General features: G+C 48.7%; 1 protein-coding gene across 1 annotated transcript in view; it reads left to right on the top strand.

The window, feature by feature from the left end:
- Positions 1-22025, top strand: part of LOC135824314 (sushi, von Willebrand factor type A, EGF and pentraxin domain-containing protein 1-like) — a 72595-nt gene that overhangs the window by 35547 nt on the left and 15023 nt on the right. Inside the window, exons 5-6 of the mRNA XM_065337048.1 lie at positions 6593-6907; positions 18969-19379. Of these exons, the coding sequence (XP_065193120.1) occupies positions 6593-6907; positions 18969-19379 (726 nt within the window). The remainder of the gene's footprint in view (positions 1-6592; positions 6908-18968; positions 19380-22025) is intronic.

The following is a 22025-nucleotide window of genomic DNA, read 5'->3' as shown; positions in this document are numbered from 1 at the left end:
GCGCCCATATTTGCCATAGCTACCCAGGCCCTTTATCTTGCCGTTCGCACTCTCTTTTTTCTCACTCGTCAATAATCACCATGTAGTCGTTTCGTTCGTCTTGGTCTCTTGGCCCGTCTCTAATAAATGTCGTTCCACCAACCTACCTGTTCCCGTTGTAATGTCTAGATAATGTGTCGTCAGTCGTCCTTTTTTCGTATTCAACATAAGTAGGATGTCACTTTCGATTGTAAGTCGCATCAGCTTCTTTGTCCCTGAAGTACAGTGTAAAAAGGTGCGACTTATATTCGGGGAAATACAGAATTCACTTGCCAGAAGAAAAGACAACAGCCGCAGCAGCAGCAGCAGCAGCAGCAGCAGCAGCACCAACAAACGCAAGACCAACAGCACTCCAACACACCATTTCATGCCTACATATAGACTTGTTCATCCACGAACACAAACTATTGCGCACTCTTTGCTTCCCCACTCTCTATCATAACCAGCACGGACACAAGCACACCTACCTAACAGTCCGTGCGCATGCACACACACACACACACACACACACACACACACACACACACACACACCTTGAACCTTGAACGTGCCCCTTGCCGATGGCAATGATAGCGAAGGGACTATCCGCTAGCTTTGCAGTACGGAGCGTGGCGCTTGAGGTCCCCGGGACGACGGCAGACCTTTCCACATGCGCAGCGGAAGCCAGAGTCAGGATCAGGAGGAGCACGGGCGGGAGGACAACGATGAGCAATCTGCCTCCAGGCAGAGCGATCCTGAGCAGCATCAAACCAGCAGTCAGAAGGCACAGGGGGGCTGATGGAGCGGAGATCATCCACGATAACGTCACGCCACCGCTTGCGTGGACCATGGCGAGGGCGTGTTGCAGGGAGCTCCCCAAACAAAACTCGCTTCGGCATGCGGTCGTCGTTCATCCGGCCAACATGGCCAAGCCAACGCAGTCGATATTCCCAGATGATGTCCGTGACGTCACAGTCAATGCCGAGGGTTCGGGCCATGGTAACCGAGGTGACGCGGTTGTCCTACTGGTCCCGCCTGGATACGCCAACAATGATGCGAACACACTGGTGATGAAAGGTGTTGAGAGACCGCAGGTCGGGTCCCTTCGGCGTCCACGTCTTTGCTCTGTACAGGAGGGTCGTCAGTACAAGGGCGAAGTACACGCGGCGCCGACAGCGGAGAGATAACGACCGATTCTCAAACACTGGGACACGGAGACTGCCGAACACGCGCGAAGCCTTGGCGAGACGGGACTGCACATCATGCGAAGACTGCCCGTCCCGATGGATGACGCTGCCAAGGTACGTAAAACTGTCACGGCCTTGATGGTGCTCTCACCAAGAGACACCGGCTCATTCATGGGCGAATTGACAGTCATGCATTTGGTCTTCGATAGACTGACCGTGAGGCCCCACCGCGCCGCACACGAAATGAACAATTCCGTGCACCGATCAAAAATCGGCTTAGTGGTGGCATACACTGCAGCATCGTCCGCAAACTGGGACTCTGTGACGACATCACGTTGCAGGCGGGACTTGGCAGTGCGGTCTCCAACCAACTTTCGGCCAACTCGGTAGTGCAGCTCAACACCAGGGTCCGGGCACATGGAGCGCCAATACCCAACGACTGCAGAGAAATACAAGTTAAACAAGACGGGTACCAAAGTACAACCCTGACGCAGACCGTTGTTGACGTTAATGGCAGCAGTGACACCGCCCTCGATGCGGACCTTCACCTTCATCGACTCATGCAAGGACTTGATGATACTGAGCATCCTTGGGGGAACACCAAACTTCTGGAGCAAACACCACAGCGCTGGACGGGGGATCGAGTCGTATGCCTTTTGCAAATCGGCAAAGAGAGCATACAACGGCGAGTCATGTTCGTAAGATTTCTCAATCAATTGCCTGGCAACAAAGATCATGTCTGCACACCCTCTGCCTTTGCGAAAACGAGACTGTGACTCGGGAAGCATCTTCTCCGAGATTGTCTGCAGCCGGTTCTGAAGAATCCGCGCAAACAACTTCCCAACAACATCCAAAAGGCTGATACCCCTCCAGTTATCACAAACTTTCAAGTTGCCTTTCTTAGGTATTGGAACAACGATGACATCCCGCCACTCAGCGACAACCGATGCCTCATCCCACACCAAATGCATGAGCTGAACCAGACGATCATGGAGCTCCTCACCACCCGAGATAATCATTTCGGGAAGGATACCTGATTCCCCACCGGACTTTCCAACCTTCATGGAGCGCATCGCCGCAATCATCTCTGCCTTCGTCGGGGGATCATCCAGTTCGGTCTGCAGTGGCTCATCCGGGATAGCTGTCAAGACAGCTGGATCGTACTGGCTCTCGACATTCAAGACTCCGTCAAAGTGCCTGAAAAACTGATCCCGGATACCATCGGAGTCCGCCAGGAGTACACCATCCTCATGCAGCACTGATGTTTCACGCTTCGGCTGTCGACCTACGTGGAGGGTCTGCAACTTCCGGATGCAACGCCACTGAGATCCACCGCCAATCTCAGACCTCTCCGCCTCCTGCGATACAGACTCAATCCACTTTTCCTTGGTCTCCCGAACAGCCTGTGCCACAGCTCGCTGCTTCTGGCGGAAGCTCCTCATCGCTGATCGCGTGCCCTTCTGCAGCATCTCGTTGTTGGCTTGGTTCTTGGCATCGATCAATGGCTGCAGTACATCAATATTCCTTAGGAACCAGTTTGGCTGGATCCTCTTCCTTTCCCCAAGGACTTGCTCAGAAACCTCACACACACAATCCCGCAACGTCGACCATTGGGGCCTGACTGCCGGGGCCGTTGCTGTAGGCCGGTGGACATACTATCTCGAAACTTATTACGAATAGCATCCCTTGTCAACACCTCCACAGCAGCCACGGCTTTTCGTCTTCCAGATGTAGGCGGGCAAGCTCGGCGCGGCTGAGCAGCACTGATACGAAGCTTGATGCGAACCATGAAATGATCGGTGAAACAATTGGCACCGCGCATAACGGAAACATCCTGACAATGCCAATGCTGGGACTGCCGCATGAGCACCATGTCGATAAGATGTGGGAGCCTGGTGGCGGGGTGAGTCCATGTACCACGCCGATGGTGAGGCTTTCGATACCACGTGTTCATAATGGACAGCTGGTTTGTAGCACATCACATCAGCAGCCGTTCTCCTGCTGCATTACACTGTCCAAGGCCATGCCTGCCATGAACATCTGACCACATTTCACCAGAAGCAGGCTAAACACCCACACGCGCGCGTTGAAATCTCCCAGAAAAATTTGAATGTCATCACGTGGTACTCCGTCCAGTGTAGTCTGCATGTCCGCGTAAAATTTATTTTTCGTTGGCAAACTGGCCTTACTAGTGGGAGCGTAACACTTGATGATAGACAGGAACAAGTCCGACTGTCTCCTTCACCGCTGCGAGGGCACCCAATCACCCGCGTCCGCCAGTTTGAGTCGCCCCACCACTATTCTTGAGCCTATTGCCGTCCAGGACTTGCCACCACGTCGCCACGCATCAGTCATATCTGGGTTGAGGACGATGCCAATGCCCTCGTTGCGGAACGCTGGAGGACCAGCAGGAGGCAGTTGACGGCCCGAGTGTAACATAGTGAAGCCAGACGACGACCAGACGTCCGCCCCGAACCATTTCGTCTCCTGTACGCCAGCTATTGCTATTTCGAAGCGATTCAGCTCCCCTACCAAAAATTCAAATTTTCGGTCCACTACCGTATCCGCCTGCGCTGTCGATGGACGGGCCCTTGAAACCTTAGGGTCGCCGCCGTCCTCAACAAGCGTCCTGACATTCCATGTCGCGATATTCAACTTCCTGGCCTTCGCTTCTCCTCTCCGTCGACCCGAGTCCACACGCGCCCGCACCATTTTAAACAAATTTCAAAAAATTTCAAACGAGCGAGCAGACGTCCTCTTGTGCAAGCGTCAGTCAACACTACCACTCGGACTCCGGAATATCCAGCGAGAGCAGATCACCGACAATCGTGTCTCGCCAACGCTTCTTTGGCCCATGCCGTGGTCTGGTTGCCTGGAGCTCCCCAAACAACACTTGTTGAGGAATCCGGGCAACGTCCATACGGGCAACATGACCCAGCCAACGCAGACGGTACTCACGCAGGAGAGTGCCAATGTCTTCAGGAAGACACGCTCTCTGGGCTAGATCAGCAGTAGTAAGATGACGGGAGTGCTGATCGCTCCTTGAGACTCCCAAGATGGAACGGACGCATGAGCGATGAAACAGATTCAGGCGATTCATCTGCCCGGCCTTCATGGGGCAAGTCTCTGCTGCATAGAAGAGGGTAGGGAGGACAATGGCCTTGTAGACAAGACGCTTTTGGAGAGCGCCAAAAGCACGAGAGGCCTTGGCAAGGCGGGAGGTAAGCTCCTTGTCCAGAGCACCGTCTGCACTCAGGCCACTGCCAAGATAGGTAAAGCTGTCCACAACCTCCACGCTTCTTCCATCCTGAAGATCAATGGAAGGTGGCGGGTCAGAGCAGTTCACCGCCATGGCCTTGGTCTTCTGGACGCTCACAGTTAGACCCCAACCCGAAGCACAGGACACAAACTCGTTCGTCATCGTCTCCAGGTGGCTCAAAGAGGTGGTGTAGAGAGCCGCATCATTAGCAAACTGGGACTCTGTGACGTCAGTGAAGCCTCCACACACATACACACACGCACACACACACACACACACACACACACACACACACACACACACACACACACACACACAAACACACACACATACACATGCAAACACACATGCAAACGCACATGCACACACACACACACACACACCTCACACGCACACGCGCACACACACACACACACACACACACCTTGAACCTTGAACCTTGAATCTTGAGCTTGCCCATTGTCGAAGGCAATGATAGCGAAGAGACTAAATTGGCATAAACTGGCAGAAAGGCTTATAGCGCTTGAGATCGCCGGGGCGGCGACACATCTTCCCCCTAGCACAACAATATTCTGGCTCAGCGGAGAAATCACGAGGCTGAGGACGACAGTGGATAATCTCCCTCCACATCAAATGGTCCTGGGCCGTGTCAACCTTCCCCGCGACAGAAGGATGGATGCGTTTGAAGTTGTCCACAACCACATCCCGCCAACGCTTGTGTGGGCCGTGCTGAGGTCTAGTTGCGAAGAGCTCCCCTAACAGGGTGCACTTGGAAAAGCGGTCATTGTCCATGCGGCCAATTTAGCCGAGCCATCGTAGCCGACCCTCGCGGATGATATCGCCTATGTCCGGCTCGATTTCGAGGGTCTTCGCCAATGCTGGAGAAGTGACCCGATGATCCCATTGCTTGTGTCTCGAGATGCCAACAATAGCCCGCATGCAGTGAAGTTTGCAGCGGTAATTGTAGAAACTGTTGCAGCGTCAACTGACAGTCTCCCTGACATTTTGCCGTTTGGTGATTCGTCCATACTGCGATCGTGCACATCAGCAGACGTCCCCACCGTAGCTACTCTGTGTTGCACAAACTCCCTGAGGCGTTCCTCAGTGCATTGGTCGCCTAGGTTGCCAACGTACAGAACAGCTTTCTTTGCCTGGGAGGCTCCGACGACACCATTTTCCAGCTGTCATCTGCGACCACCTGGAGTATTGCTTCTTGCTACGCTTTGAGTTCTGGACTGGATGGAAGCTGTCTTCGTCTACGCAGGTTGCATCTTGGTCGCTGCCATCCCCTTGGCACTCGTCACTGCTAAGGGAGATGTTGCAGGGGACGCTGCCATGCTCTTCACACTCGTCACCGCTACGGGGAATGTTGCTGGGGACGCTACGGGACATTGTGGTGTCATGCTTTCGAGTACTTGCACCCGCACTGCCTGCTTTGGCACGCCTACGCGAAGGTTGACCCGCACCCGTACCCTGCTGTGTTTGAACTGGCCTTGGGGTAGCTTTTCGTGGGGCAATGGCGGATTCTCGGAGAGATGCTACCTCTTCGTTCACATCTTTGAGCTGCCTTGACAGCTCGTCAACCCGTTTGTTTAGGCGGGTCTCCCAATCAGCCAATTCCGAGATAATTGCGGCCAATGTTTTCAGGATTTCTTCCACAGATAAAATGCCCGGCAACGACGCCATCAGCCTCAGCTCTTCATCACTCAGGGCAGTCGTGCGAGTGTTTGTTCTCGTGGTGGTCCCAGGCATGGCGGATGTAACCAATTTCTACGAGTACTACTAGAAGAACTTACTGCTTCCCTACGGAAACTACCTCCAGTCCGGCCTGAAGCCGGCTGGGCTCTACCAAGAAAGATTTACGGAAGTTTAAAAAAGTGCAACCTACCCCTACTGTACAGAAACGTACATTGCGGCTTGCGAAGCCTGAATCTGTTTTCAACGAAACGAGGACGAGCCGAATCAAACTCTCGTTTTGCATTCGGTTCGCAGGAGATGCGAACGGTCCGTATTGTCATGTCATTGCCCAATGTTGTGTACTTGCAGTGGATAGCTGCCATTGTGGCCCTGTGTGTGACACTGTGCTTCTGTGTATGCGCTCTGCCACCCCCCCCCTTTCCCAATGCAGGTCAGACAGTTTATCTGAAAGCGAAAAATACAGGGCAAACAGCACCATTTACTGTGACATTCGGAGATGGACAACTGACACGCGATGTTAATAAGTTCTTACCTACTACCTCGGGATACAGCTTTTATGTGACATTCCTTCGACTGGAGAAGACTACGGGCAGTTTTGCTTTGTATAACCGTATCATCCAGTCTGGCTTTTCTGTTGATCCCTTTAATGGCGATTATCCTCATCTGACCACATCATATTCTGGACGGTACCATTGGAGGGTAATGAATAGAAACTCTACAGATACATATCAACTCAACATTGTGGGTAAGTACGGAATACTTTCTTTCTTCCTGTTGAATGATGCCAAACTTTGACACTCTACGTAATTATGTTAGGTTTCTGTTAATGGCATAGTGAACCTGGATTCTGCACTGTAGGTTGCGTGTTTTGAGGCTCCCGTTTTCCCGTAGTTTTCAGGTAGCTTTTGGGGACTAGCCCCAACAGCCTGGGTGGTATGGCTAGCCCAGATCACACTGAGCAGCTGGTGAGCACCGAACAGGTCCATACACAGCTTCGCTCTTGCCTGGCATCGAACACAATGTTGTATAAGTGCTCAGAATTCTAGCTCGTCTTCAAAGCCAACTTCAGGACCAGGAGAAACGATATCAATGAAGGATTAGTGGATTGAGCTCCGAACTTTCCCAGCTGAGAGAGGACCTGGCCGACACTCGCCTGTGCCAAAATTTGGACATCGGCAATGTTACGTGTGCGTCTTGTAAATCAAACTCCTCCGCCATTGCAGACCTAGAGAGAGAGCAAGAAACAACCAGCCAGAGGCAGCGCAAAAAAAAAAAAAAACCTAGTACAGGCACAGAAAGTCGTACACAGTCCGCCGTACCCGTGGAGAGTTCACGACCCATTGATCCCAATATGGACGAGATGGACCTGACCAGCAGTGTTGGATCCGACGTTGACAGCTCAAACAACAAGCCGTCCAACTCCCGTACACATGGTACACCCGGACCCAGCTCGGAGTTGACCCCGCCACGTGCGGATCGCTTGCTGAAATGTGAAGAGATGAGTAAGAGATGAGTAAGGATTCGGACCTGTGCTCCATGAAGGGAACCTGTGCCGAAATGTGGACCCAGTGGCACGAGTGTCTCATGTCTCATGTCACTCGTAGATCAACATGCACCACTCCGGCCTCGGAAGCACCGTGCCCACAATGTCGCACCATGGTATACCCCGGAGCTCGCAGCGCTTGTACGCAGGCGCAACAAACTGCATCGGAAGTGGCTGAGAACCAGACTTGATGTGGACTACCGCAGCTTCCAGCAGACCAGACGGGAGGTTACCCGCACTAGCCGAGCACTGAAGGAACAGCATTGCAATGAGGCATTAAATTTTGTGAACGCTACGGGGAACCAAAGGCAGACTTGGCGTGTATTGAATCAGCTGAGCGGACGGCAGCCAGTCCACGCTCTTCCCAAATGCTCCCCGGATGACATTGGTAATGTGTTTGCAGGCATTGTCAATGACCTTCAACGTCCCCCAGCCTTGACTCTACCTCATGGCCCCATGTCTCCGAACAGCCTTTCAATCTTTAAACCTGTTACCATTGCCCGTGTGCGTAAGCTCCTATCGTCAATAGCCACGACAAAAGCTACTGGCAGTGATGGCTTGCCCGGAACGATTCTTAAATCATGCGCTGACCTTCTTGCACCCTCACTGATGCTCATCTTCAACAAATCATTGTCCGAAGGCCAGCTGCCACCGAGCATGAAAATCGCCAACATCACTCCCGTCTACAAAGGTGGTGACCCCAGTCAACCCACCAACTATAGACCTGTCTCTTTGCTCTCTATAATCTCCAAGCTGCTTGAGCGTATCGTCCATGAGCAACTCAGTCAATACCTGGCTGAACATAATCTTTACCCTTTCTGTCAATTTGGCTTCAGACGCCAGCACTCTACAGAGGATGCTCTCACAATGGTAACAGACAAATTCCTAAGAGCCCGAGATGACGGGCTGTCAACTGGCGCTGCTTTCCTGGACATGTCAAAGGCCTTTGACAAGGTCCAGCATCAGACACTTGTCGAAGACCTATTCCAGCTTGGAATCTCCGGCACAGCCCTGAACTGGTTAGGCGACTACCTCTCAAATCGTCAACAAGTCGTCATCAGCGGCGATAGCAGCTTATCTTTCACATGCTCAAGTGGGGTTCCCCAAGGGTCTGTACTTGGACCACTATTGTTTGTCATATATGTCAGGGATGTCGCCAGTGAAGTGGATCAGTTTGCCGTCCAGGTAACCCAATTCGCGGACAACATCATGCTACACGATAGCAGGAAGGACAAGGTAGTGCTGTCACACAACATGCTTAAGTGGGGTTCCCCAGGGGTCTGTACTGGGACCACTATTGTTTGTCATATATGTCTGGGATATCGCCAGTGAAGTGGATCAGTTTGCCGTCCAGGTAACCCAATTCGCGGACAATATCATGCTACACGATAGCAGGAAGGACAAGGTAGTGCTGTCACACAACCTGTCTTCAGCCATCACCCATCTCAGCAACTGGCTTGGTGAGCGCAACCTAATCCTGAATAGTCGAAAAACACAAATATTGTTTATTCCTGCCAATCGTCATGACGACAAGACATTCATTGTGCAGCTACACTCCTCCAGCAAGTGACAAGCGCCAAGTGTTACCCCTCTGTCACACACCCGTCGAACGAGGAGCACAGATGTTCCCCTGCTTCTTTTCCCCAGGATCATATCTGCCGCTGCCACACGCAGCCCTTCATATCAGTGTCCCGCTCTCTGGAATAAGTTGCCTGCATCTATACGATCACTGAAGAAACCAGGTCAATTCCGGACCGCTCTCTTACCCCACCTGAAAATTTCACTGACTTACGTTGCTCACTGATCAAAATAATGGAATCTTTCCTCTGCTGTCTTAAATCCTACTCTATTTTTCTATTTTTCTTTTAATCTTTTCCTTACATTTTTGGGCCTGTACCTTAAGTCGATCTCATGTAATAAGGCAACACTGCCTGTTTGTTATTTGCCGTTAAATAAACCAATCCAATCCAATCCAACCTAATAGAGATTCAATTAACCATCCGGGTCTCCACCGGACCGCCAGATGAATATTCCTGTACATTGAGTATGCATTCTTGGATTTTCCATCATAACATTGCTTCTACTTGACCAGTCTTGATGATTTGGGGCTTCTTGGAAGGCTCTTATACAGGACTATAATGAGCCTTACCTCATCAAGGAACCCAAGTCTGTCCACCGCAGTGCACCAGGAGACCGCCTACAACACGATCTTGTGAAGCGAGACATCGATCCAACTGCCGCACACACACACACACACGCACACCCACACACACCCACACACACACACACACACACACACACACATACACACACACACTATCAGTTGAGCTCGGCAGTGAACGTTTTGCTGAAGCACTCCAAAAACCCACTAGGGATACAGACCAATGGGGGAACAAACATACAGCTGAGGTATATTGACAGCTTTTAGAAAATGATTAACATCGTCAATCAGATTCACAGTTGCTGCTACCTGTTGTTGTCGTTGTAGGATGTGGTTGTTTTGCTGAAAATGATGTGTCACAGTGTTTTTGTATTGTTGTATTGTATTTTATTATTTTACTTAAGCATTCCAAACAGACCCTAAGGGGCCGTCCGTAAAGTTTTTACAATCCGTGAAATTTTCGTACCTGGGTGGTGGGTGCAGCCGAAATTCAAAGGATATAAAATATCGATGACACGCGGACCTGGGGGTGCGCGTGGGTCTGCGTGCGTCGAACCACACGTACACGTAGATTGTTGTCTCCAAAAAATGTAGTGGAGATCGAAACTCTTGAAGCAAAAGAAGGAGGGAAGTTTGTCAGATATTATTCACAAGTATAATTATTGCACAGTTATTCGAAGTATCACAATACCTGATTAATCCGGGTCAAGTTCAGCTCTTATTTGAACTCCACATCGAAGAATTGCTACATCGCCAATGGTTGGAACAGTTCCCATGTGGAGCGTGGCCTAACGAAAATGGCACGGCAGACTACTTTGTTTGGTACAGCTGCCAAAAAAGATAAGTTTTTCAAAGAGCTTGACAGCCCTGGTGAAGACGACGATGGCTACTACGCCGTCATCGAGGCCTTGTAGACTGTTGAATCGTCCAATAATCGATCTGCGTTTTTCACCAAAGCACAGAAGCAGTGGATGGAGACGTTTTCCGCAGACCCGCAGGCAAGGTCGGAAATCATCCAAAAGGCCAATTCACTCAGAGCGAAGGACGGGCAGAAGCTAGGAAGTAGCATTTTCGCACAGACTTCCACCTCCGCCGACACCCCGAAGGACGACATTGGACAACATTCCTGGCATAAGTCTGCCAAAATATATTGCTGTACTCTAGTTATGAATCACACGGTGACTACATGCCTGCGTATGTATGTACTCCATGGACTCCACCTACATTTATGTAGGTACAGTACATGTGTCATCAATATTTTATTCCGTAAAAAGTAGGGGGGTGGGTGGTGGGTCCTGGTTACTTTGTAAAATTAACGGATTGAAAAAACTATCGATATTTACGGATGGCCCCTAAGGTCTTCTTGCAGGGTGCCCAAGATGAATGAAATGGTAAGTTCCTGGCGAAATGAATTGGGGATATGATTTGTGCGAAGGGATTCGGGAGGCGCATAAAATCGGTCAGCACCAAGGAATGAAATAGATCTGTGTTCAGCTTAAGCTTGCACAATGGGTAAGGAAAGGAAATCATTGACTTGGCCACGGGTTACTCTATCTGTGTGAGCGCAGTCACGGCGACGGGAGAACATGTCAGAGAGGAGTGAATTGCATATATTGTGGATGCAATGGAACACGAAGAATATGGACTTAGTATGATATCTTTTGTCTAAGCTAATTATGTGGTATCGCTCAAGCAAGTATGATGTCCGCGTGAATGTGTCATGCTCAAATATGCATCTAAGTGCTCTCTTACTTATGCGTAGCACCTGATCTCTCACATTGTCAGCGAGGCAGTGGACGTAGGCAGTGCTGGCGTACTCGAGCTTGCTCCGGACTACTGACAAGTAGAACTGCCTTCTGGCCTGGACAGCAAGGTTCCTCCTTCCACGCAGAAAAGCACCTAGTTTCTTTCCGATGTCTTCCCTGAGGGAGGTAACGTGGGCACTGAAACTTTTAAAAAGTTGAATCGAGAGTCAGTCCTAGATACTTCACTTCGTCAGACGGAGCAATAACAGTCGAACCGCAGACAATGTTCAGGTTAGGTGGAGGATGTGAGCATCTGCTGTGGATCAGTAGTACTTGGTTCTTGCTGGAGTTCAGGAGCAGGCCGCGATCTGTGAGGTGCTGCTTCACCACTGAAAAATCTCCTTCTAAGTAAGAAATGAGAATTTGTGGACACTTTCCAGAGGCATACATGGTGGTGTCGTCTGCATAAAGAAGGCATTGGAAACGCAATGGCAGAGTGGGGACAAGTAGAGTTTAGATGCTGAAGAGGGTAGGGCCTAGGACGGAACCCTGGGGAACGCCCCTGGTGCAGGTTCTACAGTCACTTGTTGTTCCGTTCCCTTCTACGCGTTGCTGTCGGTGAGACAGATACGACTTGAACCACTCAAGAGCACTTCCACGGATCTTCAGATTGTGAAGGTCATCCAGTAGCGTTTGGTGGTGGACACGGTCAAAGGTAGTACGGCCGTATAGTATCCGGTATCCATGCTTCTCTGCCAGTTATTGATGGCAAGTGTTAAAAGGTCCTCAGTACTGTGGTTCCGCCTGTATGCAAACTGTCCATTTGGAATTGCTCCGGGTGTGATGTCCAGATGGTAGTGAAGCTGCTGGAGCACTAGCGATTCCAAGACTTTGGACATAATGGGCAGTAGCGAGACGGAGCGATAGTTGGAACTGTCGTAGGGGTCGCCTTTCTTAAACACTGGACACACAGACGCTAGTTTGTAGGCTGACGGTACCTTTCCGCTAGACAATGACTGGTTGAAGATGGAAATTAAGGATGTGGCCAGCTCGGCGGCATTGTGTTTCAAGATGTAAGCTGGTATGCCGTCTGATCCAGATGCTTTCGAGGAAAATTCAATCGTTCGAGAATCTTCGTTACTGCTACTGTTGTAACGTGTTGGAACTCGAGAAGGCAGTTGTCTAAACAGTTGTCCGCCAGAGTGTCTGGGGTCGTAAGAGCAGCGCGGTGTTCATCATGGACGATATTGCCTTAGGGTATCTGACAAAGATGAGAGGGAAGCTTTCGGTGTGGGGTGGGATTTTCTCCTTCCAGTTAGTTGATTCAGCACTGCCCATTGGAGTCTAGGATTTCCTGTAGCGGCACTGAACTTATCTTTGTAGTGCACACTTTTCAGTTTGCGGTTTAGTAAAGTTCCTTGACGATGTATTGCACGATACTGCTGTTGGAGGCGGTCATCCACGGGGTGCTATATTAAGGCGCGATGGGCTGAGCTTCGTCGATGAAACATCTGCTTCAGCTCTGGGGTGACCCAGGGCTGGGGGCGGGGTTTGGAGTGAGCTGCGCGCTTCTGGGCAATGAATGATGCAAGATCATCTAATACTGTCATGACACTTTGTTACCAGTGTCTTGCCGCTGCATTTAGAGGATAACCGCCGGATATATCTGAGGGGTCAAGGATGTGTGTGAGAGCTGCAGACGTTACACTATGGTCAAGGTGAGCCAGGCTAGGTTGGCGTCTTCGAGAGAATTGCTCGTGTGGCTGTTCAAAGTTGGCTCTGCTAACACGGACAGAGAGGCCAGTAAGATGGTGGTCGGACATGCCATCGACGCTGCGAACAAATGTACTACGAAGAGACATGGGAGAGGGAGACGGAGCAGCTGTTGTCATTGTTGTCGGTGTGAGTGCAAGGTCTAGGCATGACTGGCTAGGAACTCTGGTGAGCTTTAGTATGGCGTTTTGTAAGCTGTGGTCATCGCAGAGGCCTTGTACATAGCGGACGTTCGGGTGAGGTGGGACAGAGAGCATGTTGACATTGTAATCACCGAGGAGGAGGATGTCCGGACATGTTGCGGAGGTCATCTGCATGCTATTATCGAGCTCCTCCCAGAAATCAACATGGCTGTCGGGAGCGCGGTAAACGCAGCCGATGGATAGAACTGGATTCGTTCGGGTATGGGTGTGTAACCCCAAGAATATGGTCTCTAGCCTGTCGTTCACTCGAAGTTGCCTGGATTTCAGTTTTTCCTGCACATACATAGCAACGCCACCACCCTTCCTGCGATCAGCTCGGTCCCGGCGATAGAGAGTGCAGGCTGGTATAGCAAGATCACAGTTCATCACAGTAGAGTTCAAGCATGTTTCACTGATTGCTAGCACAGTAAGTGTGTATTCCTGGTGATGTGGATCACTATAATAATGTAGTGTTCGAGAAAAAAATCATTACAGTCCATTCATCGGAAATAGGAATAGGAAAAGGAGTATTCCTAAAAAAATAGAAGTGATTTATAGAAAAGAAAAGGATCAAGGAACTACAAATTACACTCTAATGTGCACTAACACCACCAGCAGCTACTAAACAATCAGCTCACGCGATCTCAAGCAAAATTATTCTCCCTAAAGCAAAGACCACATCAAAATCGTTGTTTCTCTTCCAAACCTCCCTCTTATGGAACTGCCTCCCACCAAGACTAACTGCAGAACCATCCATTATTGTTTTCAAGAATGGGCTTCGCAAACTCACTTGCAAACATAGTGCTTCGCTCTCCGGCATGCCCATACCATGTACATACCCCACCCCCCCCCCCCCCCCCTGTGTGCTTCCCAACGCATTCAAGCTGCACAACTTTTACTTTCCACTACTTTCACTTTAGCTCACATATGTACAAGTACACCCTTCAAAGCGGTGAACCCCTTGATTGGCGACAAGCCTCTGGGTCATCCTAATAAAGATATTATTATTATAGCATTGCACAACACTGACCGACTGTACTGACGTTCTACAACTACGGGCGCGGTCAGACTACCGTGAATCCCGTCAAACCATGAATGGCGATAACCGTTGAAGGACATTTGCACTGCCAGTAAACTAACGTTACCGTTACGTAAGTTTTGAAGCTCTCACCACGGCACTGAGAAGGGATTTTCCCTTTTTCTCCGCTGGAAAAGTTTTGCTGCGGCAGCAGTAGCGGCAGTAAACCTTTTCCGCTGGTAGCGTGCCAGTAACGTCATGTGATCAAATCACATTGGAAGCTTTCTCAATTCATCACTTTTTATCGGTAGTCTTAACGCGCCCTAACTGGCTATCAGCTCTAGCACTTGGATGCGCACTCCAACAGCCATGGTGTAAGTGAACATTATAGCGTAATTTGTAGCTCCTTGATCCTTTTCCGTTCTATAAATTTATCCTTGGCTTCCAATCCGAGTAAATAAGATTGAAATAGGAATAGGAATATCTGGCTTTTGAAAGTCTGATTTTGGCCGAATTGAGGATCAAAACCCCACTTAAGGTGGCAGACTACCCAAAAATTCGCTGAAAAATCGAATTTGTAAATTCATATTGAGTGCTACGTCAGTTGAAAGAGCATGAATAGCTGCAAATTCTCTGAAAATTGTGTCCCGATCTGACCGGCCGTTCAAGAGTTATGGCCGAAAATGTGCCCTTGCAAGGAAAGATTTTTTTGTTGCACGCTGTCATTTGTTGGCAGCACTGTATTTGAATGTGAGCAGACCGTGTGCAACTTGTCGTATCATGGAAACACGTGAAAGTGTGCAGAATTTTGCTCCAAGTCCAAAAAATCAGGTTTTTGAGCCACGTATTGGGCTGCACGGCGGCGGGCGAAGCCCGCCGCCGTGCAGCAGGACTTTTGCCAGCACCCTCGTGACGTTGCAGATATGTGGCTTGATTATTGTAGTTGACGTTGATTTAGTGACTTTGGCAAGTTTGAGTCGTGTCAAGAAGTCAGGTAGGATTCAGTACTAGGGAGTAGTGAAACGTGAGTGGTAGTCTTTGCCGGTTCCTGAGGGTATCCTGGATTTGGTGTGCAGCGCTGTGGAAATGGCTTGCTGTGGAGGTCCCAGCACTGGATGTTGTATCAAAGGTACGACCTAGTAGCACGTGCTAAACCTAAAAAAATTCAAAAATTGACTTGGGTCTGTGGGAGTGTGTGAGAGAACGCCCACTCGTTCCGTTGTGACAGATTCCAGGGCCTCGTTTTGGGGGGCCCTACCCCATCACCCATAGCTGCTTCTGGACTTGTTCTAGGTTTGAGTCCCGCGCACGAACAGAATGAGCACGAAAACGTGAAAAAATTGTAAATGCATTTGTTTGGCTCCTGGGTGGCTCTCACATCGTGGCACTATGCCGGAAATTTGAGTTTTTCCGGCCTGGAAAGCCTGCTAGTGAGGCGCAAGAACTTGTAAATCATGTTCTGAGGGCCAGCATAGTGGCAGGAGTGTGTGGTCAAAATTTCACTCAAATCCATTGAGAAACACCAAAGTTACGGTCAATTGAATGCCATATGAAATTTATGGGTAGGCTGCCCCCTTAAAACCTTTATAATAATAATCTGGGTTGGATCTGCTTCTGCATACTTTTGCCATGGCAAACCTGTCCTAATTTGGTAAAACCTGGCTGAAAGTCTATTTCTCTGTTCTTGGACCCTTATTCAGCTCCACCGCCTTATCCACAGCCAGATGACGACCCTGGAGGACCTAGATTGCACAGTATCACACAGAATCAGGCGCCCCCGACAACAGCTACCGCCTGCTAGAGCCAGCGCACACACACCGGTGCCACCTTTTTTCTTTGTCACCACTGCCACATGGAACGCCTTCCTGGCTGGGCTGCCATTCATACTGTTTCTAGCCCAAAATGTTTTATCTCTTTTGTCCCCACCAACTTCACTACCACACATTATGAGCCTGCATTCATTCCACGTAGAGTAGCAATGTCATAGAGCAGAAGTGTTAAATTTCCATCTTTGGATTTTTACTCCTCAGCTTCTTCTTGGTCATAAGATGTTGATGGACACCACCTCGATTTAGGCTAAGGCCTGTGAGGAATTCATGAAAACAGATAAAAACAACAAGAACACATATTCAAACGCAAGCACAGGTACGCACACACAATGAATGCAAGTGTACGAAAGCACACAAAATAATGCAAGCAAACGCAAACAGACGACCGAACAAATAATGCCAATGCATGAAAAACACGTATGCAAACACAAGCACACGCAGGCATGCAAGAACGGACATGCAGAAAAAAACACGTGGAATGAATCCAGCAGGGTCGTCATCTGGCTGTGGATAAGGCGGTGGAGCTGAAGACGGCACTGAATTTGCCCTTCGTCATGCGAGGCTGGGCCACTGAAGGTGCGCAAAACGTCAGGGTTTCGGCTCCGTTTGAGGAGGATACATGCCATACTGCCGCAGGATCACACGTGCCATTCTTGCCTGTAGCCATTCAAGGGTAGTAGCCTGAGCACTGGAGAGTTGAAATTGCCAGAGGGACGAGGCATATTCAATCACAGGGCGAATACATCCAGTGTACAAGCGACTGGCTACTGCTGGAGTGTTACGCCTGGTCATTTGGATCAGAATGACCACTCGCTGGCGGAACTTTGTCGTGATGGTGGCGATGTGGCTGGTGAAGTCGATGTTAGACGGTCGAAGATGACTCCAAAATGTTGGTAGGTCGTTACATCAGACACGTCATCTCCCTGCATACACAGGTGCGGGATCGGATGAGTAGGGTGAGCATGTTCTGCACGACTTCTAAGAGAGAACTACACGGTGCAAGACTTCAAGGGGTTGAAGCACCCTCCTACTGAATGAGCCCACTGCAGAACAGCATCAGTGGCGGCCTGGAGGGGGTGGACTATTGGATGTTGGTTAAGTCCTCCGGCCGCTCTCCCAAGAGTAGTGTCATCGGCAAATAGGAGCACATCAGTAGTGACATCAGACGGTATGGTGTGAGGAAGGACATTAATATAGAGAAAGGATAGAAGGAGGCCAAGGTGAGATCCTGGGGGAAAGTGGGTAGGTCGGCGACTTGGCAGAGAGAACTTTGTTACAGAAGGACCGGTCCTCGAGGTACTTGAAGAACCAAGAATCGGCTTCAGGGCATGCTATAGTGGCGATCTGACAGAGAAGCACGGTGCACGGTACGCTTTTGCGAAATCAAAGAATAGAGCGTGGTAGCCAGTGCGGTCGTCGAGTGCTTTAGCCACGCTTGAAGACCGGACAGTTAGCTGATCAAAATTTAATGTCGGCTTGCAACAGACAAAGCTATGCTGGTGGTCGGTAATTAATTCCTGCCCATTCAGGAACCTGGTATTTTAAAAGGTGTTCGACGATGATGGCATCCAGGATCTTAGCAACAGCCGGCAGTAGGGAGATGGTCATGTAGCTAGCTGGCTATGCAGGTCTGCCGTTCTCTTTGTAGACACCGTATTTTTCCGGTTATAAGTCGACCATTTATGACTGAGAATAGCAGGAGAAAAGGTGGGGGTCAACTTACAACCGGGATTCGACTTATAACCGGGAATTATCGGTATCTTCCAAAAATGACCTGCAATGAGTACACGAGTGCACCATGCGTATGCATTTTTGCCAAGTTTATTTGCCTTTTTCAAGGATTGGGATGTTTCAGAATCCAATGAGGAGTCTTTATGTGATTTGTTCATGTGTTAGTAGCAGGGAGCGGTTAGCAGTGCTTCGTTGGGCAAACACTTTAAAAACATAATTAAGACCTCCGGATACGGGGGGTCGACCTATAACCAGGGTCGACTTATAACCGGTAAAATACGGTAGGTGTTACTGTAGCCAACTTCCAGTCATTAGGTAGCTGCCCGAGTCGGAGACTGGTGTTGAAGAGGTTGCACAGGGACTGCGTGATCACGGGTGCCAATTCTCTCAGTATTAAGTGGGTGACATCCCTTCTCACTGACTTGTGCTTGGGCAGAGTCTGAAACTTGTGGAAGACTTCATGCTTGGTTATGTTTGGCAATTGAAAGTGGAAATCTAGTGGAAACTGTGCTGGCGGTCGAATGATGGATTTGGGGCGAACTGAATTTTGAAGGAACGGGCCAGTGCTTCTGCTTTAGAGGGATCACAAGCCGCATCTCCAGAATCATCCACCAGAACAGGAATGGCCGCTCATTTTTTGCTGATCTGGGCAATTTTCTTGGCCTCAGCTCACCATTTGTAGCATTTTTGTCGCGACTAATAAGTGAGCAAAGCTCTTCGAGATAGAGGGGCTTACTACGTTTTTAAAAGGGTTTAAGAGCATTTTTCACCATCTTATTATGTTGTTTGTTTTCACTGACATTTTTTGTTTTCCTAACGCGCAGCGGAGCAAAACCGAACCACTGTCATCTCTCCCACAATGGTTTTCAGTTACACTGACAAGCAATATGAAATTCCTTGTAATACTTTGGGTTCGCCAGGCATGAGTGTCACTTGGACATCCACTATAGGTCTAACAACAAAGAGAATAAACACAACGAATGGAGCATTTCCAACGGGACTGTTGGAGTATGTCAATTCCACTTTCAGTTTCACCGGGACAGATTCGGGTATCATGTTTAGCAGTGCCCACCCAGCTGGCGCTATGTTCAACCTGACCTGCACTACTACCTACCCGACCAGTTACAAATGTAGGTTTGTAGAAGGTCAAAAGCCACAGCCCCCGAAAGGTGTACTGGACCGATGTGATAAAGCAGTTGCACCTTTGTCAACAACGTACACCATCAGCCTGCGAGGTAATGTTCTTAGACAAACATAATCCACAGTCCATTACATTAAATTTTAAAAGAAAGCACAGTCAACCTTGTGTATGACGACACTCGGCGGGCATCAGAAAAGTGTTCTTATTCGCCAAGTGTCATTATACCTGAAGCCTCACTGTATGTATACCGCTAGAATGGACTTTGCTCTGGGTATAGAAATTCTGTCGTTATTCGCGAATTGTTGTTATATCCGTAGTCGTTATTAGCGAACTTAACAGTAGCATGATGTCACAGGTTATCCATAGTTTCTCCAACACTATAAGTCCATCCGAGTCTAGTCAATTACAATTAAAAAATAAATCTGTAGGTGCAATCGAAGAGCTGGAATGACAAAACCGATAAATCCATTTCATCACTTTTCCCCGGAAGGGGATTGTTCATGTGCGGTTAGTATCTGAATACATATCTGGGGTCCCATTTTGAAATGGTTCTAGTCGGATTTTGAATGTGAAATTATGCCTGGTGGTGCCTCACGATCCTTTGATGACACTGGGCAGAAAATCACATTTTCTCAAATTTTACGTAAATCGAGTTTTGCATCTCAACTCTTCATCTGGGATCCTATTTTGAAATGGTGCTGATCAGATTTTGTATATGAAATGTTCTCTTGTGGATGACCTAGACCATTAGATCACACTAAGGGGACTCTTAGATTTCCTCAAAGTTGGCGTTTTCGCATTCAGATTGCCGCAAACCCCGTCAAAAAGGGGATTGTTAAAAACTGTGAGGGACATTCGCACTACCGATGTACTAACGTTACCATTACGTACCTTTCTCAGCTTTCATCGCGGCACTGAGAAGGGATTTTCACTTGCTCCCAGACTGAGCACCTTTTTTACTGCCAGAATGCAGATACATTACCACCGCAGGAGAACGCAAAAGCAGCATTCCACACAACTTGCGTGGCTCAAAACATGCCAAGATCAAACTTTTCCCGTTTGTCTCTTTCCCTCAAACCAGTTCATATGTTATGACTTGGGGCTCCCCGCGTGCTAGTTTGTACGTAAAGTGTGACAGTCAATATTTTCTTCAGACTTTTCCCGTTTGTCTCTTTCCCTCAAACCAGTTAAGGCCATCATTTTTTATATATATGTTTCTCGTCGTCCGCACGCATACGTTTTGATTTTTTTCGGAAAAATATAAAAAAATCGAACATGCACAGTGAGTGTACGATCATGCGAGTCATCAGTGTGAACTGGTTGCATACGGCAAAGCTGGGATTCAGCCTCGAGGCCAGCGTTGATAGATCGTTTGTTCTGCATCTGCGAGCTTACACCAGACCGCAACGATCGCCTCAAGCTGAGAGGATGCGTCGTTTCGGAGCTCTTTGCACCGCTGCTGAAGGCTGAGTACAATAATCCAGCGAAGCATGGGCACCAACGGTTGCCTCCTCTGTCCAAAGTGAATATTTACTCTTGCTGATAACCCAGATTTTGTGCTTTGATGTACGATTTTTCTTTCGAATGTACACCATGCACGAGCTATTGACAATAGTCAATAGGCTATGTAGTATGTACAGTGCTATTCACCTCTGATGATCCTTTTTTATTATTTTGCAACTTTTTATTTCTTTCCACCTCTCGCATATGATTCTGGAAGTTGAACTGACGCGAAACATAGATATAAAAAATGATGGCCTAATAAGATCAATAAAAGGGTAAAATATACGAACAAGAATCAAGAAAACCGAACGCCTCAGTAAAGCAGCACTGTCTTCAACTATGACAGTTTAGATGGACAATTCACAGCTATAACAAGCAGCAGTTTCACACGACGTTCGTTTCGCGTCAATCGTGGTTTGACCGTATTGTCCAATTGTCTTGCCAGTATCGTCATCGACATGCATGAACATCCGCCAACGTTCTTCACAGCTGAGACTTTCAGCCCGGGCTTGTCTTGGTTGCGCTCACCTTCCCCTCCCTATGTTATTTCTATAACTTAGAACTTTCCAAGTTGGAAGGCTTTTTTTCTGTTAGCCAGTTAGTTGTAGAACGTCATTACGATCGGACAGTGTTGGGCAATTTTATCGCATGAGCTGATTGTTTAGTAACGGGTGGTGTTAGTGGACATTGTAACGTAACTTGTCGTTCCTTGATCTTTTTCTTTTTTTCTTCCATAAAGTTGTAAAAAAGCGTTTCAGGGACAGCAGTTTTAATATAGTAATTATGGTAGCTACAAGGAGGTGTAATTGTACTGTAAGCATTTCCTATATGTCGACATGTTTTGTGTAAAATGTTATACGATGATCACAAGGCACCGCGACAACGAAAGGGAATGAGAGGATTTGTTCACAACTGTTTTCTTGTTACATTCGTCAGTGAATCTACTTAACCCTTTCGCGCTACATGGTTGTGCCATTGAGCCACTGGGGCAAAATGCTAAATATAAGGCAAATGGCCAGTTCCACAACTTTACTGTCCTGGCAAGTGGGCTTTTCAAATTTTGGGAAGCCAAGACTACTACCATCACATTGACTAGCTTGATATAGCACCCAAATTAAGAAGCAATTCGCCGGAATTGCGAAAAATAGGGCAAAATCGGCAATTTTAGCTGAAACATCTTGCGTGAAAAAGAAGAAAAGGAAGACATTTCATGTATCAAAGCTTGATTTGTACCCAC

The sequence above is a fragment of the Sycon ciliatum genome, chromosome 9, assembly GCF_964019385.1.
Source record: "Sycon ciliatum chromosome 9, ocSycCili1.1, whole genome shotgun sequence".
Lineage (NCBI taxonomy): Eukaryota > Metazoa > Porifera > Calcarea > Leucosolenida > Sycettidae > Sycon > Sycon ciliatum.
This window is presented reverse-complemented; position numbering and strand designations above follow the sequence as displayed.